Consider the following 8,678-nt stretch of genomic DNA (forward strand, 5'->3'; position numbering starts at 1 on the left):
GTGGGGGGGGGGGGGGGGGGGGGGGGAGAGACACATGGATGCCTATTGCAATGAAGTCCAAGAGTTGGAAGATCTGGCAGCTAGAAGGTTACGCAGCTAACGATACCAGCAACTAGGAACTAGTTACGCTACCCCATTACACTTATGCTCTTTGTCAAGCCCTTTGCAGATTTGCACAGTGGTGATGACTTGCAGAGCAGCTGATCAGAGGCATTTTCCCTCAGGAGATATGATGAGCAGTGGGAGTCTGGGATTAGGTGGAACATGACCAAAGAACTTAGCTCGGGCTCAGAAGACAACACAAAGCAAAGCCGTAAATGTCCTGGATCAGGTTCTCTGGATGAACAAGCTGATCAAGACAGCCTACGCATCGATCCAGGAGTTGCATGAGGCAGGGCCTCCTTTTACAAAAGCCACGTTGATTCTTCCAACATAGACCGTATTCATTCAGGGGACCAACAGTCTTGCTCTTTACCGTAGTTTCTACTAATTTGCCTGATACGGGCTCCAGACTTACAGGCCCATTGTCTTCTTGACCAGAAGTGTAGTTTCCAGTGCAGAAGATTGAATGCAGTGGTGACAGATGTCTAAGAAGTCTGAATAGAGCAGTTCCAACTTCTTATCTAAAAGCTGAGCAAACACTACAACAGGACAACATTTAGAAAAGCAATTGCTTGGTATCCTCAAGATTTTTTCTCTCTAACAGTGCATAAGGAGGCACAACTTTATGTAATGTTTTCATAGTATCTCATTTCTTCAAGAAGTCCCTACCTGAGCACGGTCAGGATATGAATTTGAACCCACATCTCCAGTACATACAAGATTTTCCTGAGTTCAAGTTCCTCAAGCTACTGATATGTATAGATAATAGAGAAGAATTTTAAAAGCAATAATAAGAGTTAACGAAATTGTTACTCCTTAGCATGGTGGTCATTTAATCAGCAGTAAGAGAGTCCAAGGTGAAGGGGGACTTCTGAGCCACTACGGCTCAATGGTGAGACTAAGGAAGATTTTTCAGGGAGCAGAAAACATTGACTAAACAAAGCTAAGGAAATAAGGTGTATCAGTTGTTCAAAACCAGAAGAAATCTCAACTATGATGTCTTACCATGTGCTACATTATGGTACAGCTGCTCACAATGTATGAAAGGCATAGGTCTCCAAAACTCTTCTGTTTCAGGAGAAATAGAAAATTACATACTCTCGTCACAGAGATTAACTATTTTTCAGTCCAATACTAATGAAGGCAAAATTGAACAAAATCCAGTCAGAACAAACATTTTAAAATCAGCAGGCACAAACCCCTCATGGCCATGGATATTAAAAATAGCCGATTAAGGAGACTTCATACCTACACATTTAAATGCTTAAGAAATGTTAGGGGACTGGGGAAATATACTAGCCTAGAAGAGTTCTAATGTCTACCAGGACTAAAAAAAAAGTGTGTTTGTAATAATTCATGCTGCTAAGGTTACACGGTTATATGACCTGAGATTCATGCCAGAAGAGAATTACGGAATCAGATCACTATAGACTTAAATGGCACTTTGTACCAATCAATGTTGGGAGTGGATGGGGGCTATATTGTTGGGGTTTTTTATGGAACTTACCAAACAAAAGCTGGATTCACAAAAGCAACTACAAAGATGTAACATACCTCAGTTTTGCAAAAAGTGAGCTTGATATCTCACAAAAACATACTTAGAGCCTTAGCGCTCTGTCTGTAGCACAGATGCTAGAGATGGATTGAAATCAGACCATAAAATCTCAAAAAGAAGAAAAAAAATACCAGCCCCAGTCTTTCCCTGCCCTGAAACCAGTTGTCAGTAAAGAATCAAGCAGCAGCAGTCCAGCAAGAGTTTAGGAAAATCACTTCTAGACTAGACCTAAAAATTTTCAGTTTTTCCACCAACAGACACGAGGCAATACCTTACTCTTGATAAAATCCATGGGTGACAAAGATTGACACAGTACTGAGCAAAGCTGCAACGACTGGCAAATAATGAAAAAAACCATGGAACTGAGCAGTCACCAAGGGTCCTTACGCTGGGCTTAAAGAGACCAGTTTAACGAAACCAAAGCCCTGAAGTCATTCATTACTCTAGGAGCATGAACAAAAGCAATTCCTGCAAAATCTGATGAAGAGCAGCAGCTGACAACCAGTACAACATGTACTCCCAGAGCAAAGCAGTGGCAAAAAGAGCTAATTGAAGAAGGCAGGTAATTTTACCTTAGAAAAGAGTACTTGCCTATAGACCTTGCTTTCACATTCTAAAAGGAAAACTGGAAAGTTTGAGGTGGCCAAAAAAGAGGATTAGCTGAGAGAAATAAAAAAAACAGCATTAACATTTTTTCAGTGATCTGAAAAGGGTATGAGAACATGCACAGAGGTGACGAGGTTTACTGGTAATTCACATTTTAGCCCTTACTTAGGCTAACCAAAAGTTGAGATGGCTCAAAGATCTTCATTTAAGGATAGCAATGCTGTTCACCTGCAGTTAAACCAGGATTCTGCCTAGGACACAGGCAAATAAAGATCCCCTACGGAAGATCAGGAGAAATACTCCTCTCCAAAACACTCTCCCAGCTTCCTGCAATTTTCATCTCAGGGATTTCCTCAGCCAGAAACACTGCATTGCATTTAAGAGCCTTCAATACATTCTTTTTCATTAATCTTTTTAAAATGCTTGCTGGACGCATAAAAAGCTTTTACCCTCTAATATCCTGTTGCCACGAGTCCCTCAGTTTAACTGCACACTGTGTTAAGAGCTGTGTTCCTGCGTTAGTTTTGAACAAACCTCTCGCAAGTTTCATTTGATGGTCCCCAGTTCTCGTACTAGAAGATAAAGTGAACAACTGTTCCTTCATCAATGAGACCTGCTTCATTAGGTAAAACAGTAATATTAACTATATACTGCAGGAATAACCTGAACTTCTTATTCATCTCTTGGGTTTTAATTAATTGTAATTCAAGGATTATTGCTTAATGGGCAAGGACAGGGTACAGACTGACAAAGCTCCCACTAGCGACACTCCTGTCACTAGCCGAACTCTCACAGGTTTTCAGGAACCAAAGCAGAAAATGAGGATGAGGAAAAGCTTAAGAAGAAAGCTAAGAAATGTGAAGAAGTATATTAAGAAGGGCTAAGATGCAGTGACCATATAGTTCAAAGGATAAATTAATAAAAGAGAATAACATATACAAAATAACACTGGGAACAGAGAGGGCCAACTACGTATAGGCAAAGATCAACATAGCACATCAACTGCATTAGCCGCAGCAAGCTGGAAATTTACTAATTAAGAGCAAGTAAATGATGTGCTTTATTGCACACGCTATACCGCAGACCTCACTGTCACACGGACTCCAACAGGCTGGTGGAATTCTGAAAGGGATTCGGTGGCTGTCTGGGCAAGGGAGTCCTGCAGTTACGCAGCGAGGGCCGGAGGACCACAACATCTTCTGCTTTAGGACATCATAAACTTAAAGCTTGTCGTTTTGAGACTTCAGTGTTTCTTAAAGAGAGGAAGGGTGAAACGCCAGGCGAGAAAGGACTCCCTCAAGGGTCTCGCTGCGAATTCAGAGGCACTGCCGGGACCCACTCCCCAAACACCTGCCTCCCCCAAAGCCAGAGAAGACGGGCAGGGAACCTCCGCCACGGGACGACGGAGGGCTGCCTGCCCTCCCGAAGACAAGGATGCCTGCGGAGACCCGGCCGTGCCCCTCATTCCCCCGTTCAGCACCCCGCTTCCCTTGCCCCCCCGCCCCCGGTAAGCTCAGGCTGGGTGACACGCCAGGCCAAGCCCCCCCCGACTCCCCTTCTTCCCAAACCGCAGAGCCACACGTTCACCCCGGCCGGGCCACGCCGCTGCCCCTCCGCTGGAAGCCGGCACCGCACGGAAGGGGCGGCTGAGGGTTACGGGGCTGGCGCGGGGCAAGGCAGGCTCTCCTCTCCGCCGGCTGCAGCGGGGCAGGCCGCCGCAGGCCTCGCTCCTCACGGTGGCGGGCCGCGGCGAGGCCGAGCCGGGAGGGAGACCCCGGCCCGGCAGCGGGAAGACAGCGAGGCCCAGCGAAGCCTCGGCCCCCCGTCCCCGTCCCGCTCGGGGCCACTCACCCTCCGGCGAGCAGGTGGAGCAGGGTGCTGTGCTGCGCCATGGCCCGGCGCTCTGACGCGCAGCCGGCCGCGCCGGCCCCGCCGCCCCGCGCTTCGGCTCCGGAGGAGGCGCCCGGGAGGCGGCGGCGGGCGGGAAGGAGGGCGGGCCCTGTGAGGAGGGAGGCGGCCCCGCCGCCATTTCTGAGGGGGCCCGGGGGCTTCGCCTGGGTCTGTGGGACTCTCGTCGTCGCTCGGTGCGGCCACAGGGGCTTCCTCGGGTGTTTGGGTTTTGTATGAAGACAGGCCAATGTGTTTCAGACAAGAAAACCCCAAAAGACCACAAGCGCCTCAGAGCAAATTAGACCCCCTCCTGTTGAAGTTTGAAGGATCAGTACGTCAAAGCTGGGGAATAGTCAGGGCCGAAAGATAGATCCTCTAGTTGCTTTTGAAAAGGCGAAGTTTCAGGTGGTGTCGGGGCTCGCAGAACACCCTCTTCCTTGGAAAAAAGCGCAACGTACGTCAACGTCCCGCTGTTGCCGAAAAGGCAACGCACCGTACCGGTTTGCGTGGCTAGAGGGATCGATAGCCTGTAAGTCAGATGAAATAAGCGGTCAGATCAACGCTGTACTGCTGTGACTTCAGCACTCGCAGAACCGAGCGACTGAGTGTTCGGTTTGGGGACAAAATGGGCAAATGTGGGGGAGTGAACCCACAGAGGGGAACGACTCACTGGGGCCATCCAGGCAGGACTGAAAAAATTGCAGCGTGTAGTCCAGAGAAGAAGGAACTGGGGGAGATGTGGCAACTGACTTCAAGTCCCTACAGAAATATGTCAAAGGGGAAAGGAGTAATTACCTTATCTGTGGTGGAGAAGAAAAGAACTATCAGCCCGTCAATAGTGCCTGGGCAGCGAGGGGAAGACCAGTAAAAGGATTGGCCTTCTGGTCAGTGAAATGGAAAACCGGCCAAAGATACCAAGAAGTTGCAAGTATTTTTCACTTGTCTCCACTGTGATGGTGGCTAGGTGAATACCTTAAATAGCACCAATAGACAAGTGGGTAAGCGTCATTCTAGATTTCTAAGTGCTTAAGCAAAGTCAATACTTTCAGACCAGTTAGGCTTGATGAAACTCATTCTGTGATGGTTGGAGAACTGGCTGAAGCAATGTCAGGCCCACTGGCAGTTATCTTTGAGATCTCTAGAGAATGGAGAGGTTCAGAAGACTGGAAAAGGCCAAATATATTGGCTATTTAAAAAAAAAGATGGGGGGGGGGGGGGATCTGAGGAATTACTGGCCAGCCAGCATTACTTTACTGCCTCCCCTGTAATACTGGAACAAATAAATAAACTTTAAGTAGACAACTCTGATTTTCCATTTGCCAAAAAAAGAAATCAAGTCAAAGCAATCTTTCATGGTAGACTAACAGACCTTGTGGCTAAGGAAGTAACAATAGATGTTATATATTTTGACTTCAGTAAGGATTTCTGTTTTGTTTCATCTGACAGTCTTACAAACAAGCTAGGAAACATGGGAAACGGGATCACTGTTAGGAGAGTCTGATGCTGATTAGAAAACTCCAAGTTTAGTTTTCAATGGTACGCTGTCTATCTGGAGAAAAAGTATCAAGGAGGAGTCCTGCAGAGATCTGCTCTCAGTGTGGTATTAATAGTTTCTTCAGTGATTTATACAGTGGACTAGAAAGTGTGCCCATTAAATTTGCAGACAACACTAACCTGAGAGGGGCTGCAACATATCTGGAAGACAAAATTAGTATTCAAATAATCATGATCAATGGGAGAGATGGCCTGAAAGAGTGGAACACCATTTAATAAAAGCATGTGCAAAGTTCTGCACTTGGAAAAAAATAATGAATTTCACAAAGTTAGGATGGGGAATAGCTAGGCAGAGACCTCCATTTTGTCACTGGTCCCCATCAGGCCCAGGACCTTCAGCAGAGTACTGGCTACTATCAAACTCAGGCTGGCTGAAGGATGCAGAGCCCAGAATAGCCTTTTCAGGAACTGTACAATTTGCTTTTCTCACCTCTCTGAGAGTTATTGAGGCCCCCTGATATTTCAGTTCTTACTGCCAAAATATTTACACTTTGCATGCAAGGGTCTGTTGACTTTGCTCCTTTTCCTGCTGACTTTAGATCAGACCCTTTGCTTTCCACCTGCAAACAGAAATACTTGTGGCTTCAGCAGGATACGTATAGTCCTAAATTTCTAAAATCTTCTACACTTATCCACCAACAGCTATAGCTGTGGTTGTCCTGGATGCTCTGCCACCACTGCCACTTCTGATTCCTTTAGTCTTACAGTCTTTCGGGACTGTAAGGGACTCTTCCTTCTGTCTCCTTTGCTCTGGGTCTAAGCCCTAGAAAGCCTCACTCTGCAAGGTCTCTTTCTGTACCTTCAGGTGGAGGGGCACCCATGCCTCACTCTTAGGCAATGGCAAACTGTGACTGAGCCCTGGAAGATGCTTTCTGAAAGCCTCCTACACACTGTCTTCAGGCCAGTGCAAATGATAGCACGACACTTTCAGAAGATCAAAGGATTGCTTAATGTTGGAACTGGTTCAGTGATGAGCGCTACTTTGCAAGAGCCTTGGTGAGCCTGAAGGCAGCCAAGAGCCAGGGAAACGCAACTGTCTTCCCAGGAGAAGAGAAAGAGGGGAAGAGAAAAGAAGAGACGATACATTTTTCTTTGGCGTGCCTTGTCCCTGCAGGCAGCAGCGATGACCCTGGGTGCGTTCCCTGTGGGACCTGTTCTCGCTGCTCGGACCGAAGAAGGGAGGCTGTGGGTGTTCTTTTACAGAGCAGTCTTTCAGAGTCCCTGTCCTGAACCAGTAGGCCAGGCTGGACGGGTATCATAGGCTAGTGTCATGGGCATACCCCAAGAGCCTGATACACATGTTTATAAATCAAACCTGCTTCATCTTGACTTCTTCACTGCTCAGTCTCTGACGGCTTTTGGATTTCTGCCCATGCCTTATCTCAATGCCTACTCCCCTTCTCCATGTCTTTGTGCAGTCTATTGTTTTTCCTAGGAGCAGCACTGTCTGTCTGTCCTTCTTGAAAGTAATTCAGGATTCCGTCCAAAAGCCTCCTCCCTCTGTCTCTTTCTCCAAGTGCTCTTACTAAACCTTGATCACACTGAGCATATACAGGATTGGCATTTGGTAATAGTGGGTGAGTCTTGTTTGTCATTCCAGGGGCTTCATTCTGGAAATGTACTCATAGTCCTGGGATGACTACAACTTACAGGCAAGTAGGGAACAATAGCATAAGGCAGACATCTGGAAATGTGGAATGTATTGTGCCAACGTGACATAGCATGTGCGGCTTTGGTGTCCATGTAGAAGAGAGTGGCAAGAGTGTAAGAGCGGTAAATATAAGAGTGGCTATGTAAACGTCTTTTCAAGTGTTGCCATCTTAATGCAGCTGCCTGCCAGATGTAGGGCACTTCCACATCAGTGCCTGAATGGGTGTCTGAAGCGCGCTTTCAGAGTGAATCTTCCAGTAATCCCCGCTTGCTGGGCTTTGGTTTGTACTGCAGAACAGTCTTGGTGTGAAAACTAGATTCCTTTCAGGTGGTGCTAAACTAGCAGGCGTACTGTACATAGGAGCGCACCTCATGCATTTCAACCACTAATTGGTGTGCAGTCCATGGGACGAGGGAAGGCACAATCCAAAGTAAAGCTCCCCAAACATGTTTGGTGTGGATGTTGGATTTCCAGCCCCAACTCTTACCACTTTAAAGATTTGCTTCTGTTGAGCCGTGCTACTTGCTAGCACAGAAGCGGCTGTAGCTGTCATACGCTGAAAGCTGTAAGGAGGGTGCTCCAGAAGACTTGCTGCCAAAGAGTAGTACCTAAAACAGCACCAGACATCAGTTCTTGGATAGATGGGAAGTCTGGAGAGGATCCTGCAGAGCAGCATGTTCCTTTTGAAAAGGAGAAGGTGGGATTAGATTCTGAAAAAAGTTTATTTCTAGCACCCTAATGTCACAGGAGGCGGTACACGTCACGCAACCCCCTCTTTGCGCTTTTCCCACTCTTTCGGAGGCTATACACGGATGAGCTCTGGTTTTCCAGGCGGTTTGCTCTCCCTTTGGAATCACAGGCGCAGAAGGACGAAGCGGCGGGCCGCAGGCACTGGCAAAGCCCGTCCTCTCCGCCACCCGTGCTGGTCCAGCGCGGGAGCTACCGGGCTGGGGAACCAGGAGCTGCGGGAGAAAGGCGGGACGAGCCCGGCCGCCGTGCAGCCACCGGGGGGACACGGGAACGGCGCCCGGTGACACGCCAGCGCCGGCCCCCAACCGGCTGCACCCGCAGAGCTGAAGCCACCCGGGCGGAGCTCCAGCTACATCGGCATGTCGCCGGCGGCGGGAGGGACCGGGACCGGGACCGGGACCGGGACCGTCCTCCGGGCGGTAGCATCCCGCCGGGACTCTGGCCCTTTAAGGCGCTCCGGTGCGGCGTTGGCGGGGTGCCTGGCCCTTTAAGGGCTGGCCCCGCCCCCCCCCACCCCGTGAGCCCCGGCAGCCCCAGGTACGGTGCCGGGCGGGGGGAGCCCCGCCGCGC

The 8,678-nt window shown here is 48.5% G+C and overlaps 2 protein-coding genes across 2 annotated transcripts in view; one reads left to right on the plus strand and one right to left on the minus strand.

Annotated features, from left to right (window-relative positions):
* LOC104831785 (solute carrier family 25 member 33-like) overlaps positions 1-4,199 on the minus strand; it is a 9,173-nt gene extending 4,974 nt beyond the window's left edge. The window contains exon 1 of the mRNA XM_010567602.1: positions 4,115-4,199. Within this exon, the coding sequence (XP_010565904.1) occupies positions 4,115-4,155 (41 nt within the window). The 5' untranslated portion in view covers positions 4,156-4,199. The remainder of the gene's footprint in view (positions 1-4,114) is intronic.
* A 4,428-nt stretch (positions 4,200-8,627) lies between these two features.
* PEX5 (peroxisomal biogenesis factor 5) overlaps positions 8,628-8,678 on the plus strand; it is an 11,655-nt gene continuing 11,604 nt past the window's right edge. The window contains exon 1 of the mRNA XM_010567603.1: positions 8,628-8,645. The gene's annotated coding sequence lies outside the window, so the exon portion shown is untranslated. The remainder of the gene's footprint in view (positions 8,646-8,678) is intronic.

The sequence above is a fragment of the Haliaeetus leucocephalus genome, unplaced genomic scaffold (genome assembly GCF_000737465.1).
Source record: "Haliaeetus leucocephalus isolate CR32 unplaced genomic scaffold, Haliaeetus_leucocephalus-4.0 Scaffold228, whole genome shotgun sequence".
NCBI classification, from domain to species: Eukaryota; Metazoa; Chordata; class Aves; order Accipitriformes; family Accipitridae; genus Haliaeetus; species Haliaeetus leucocephalus.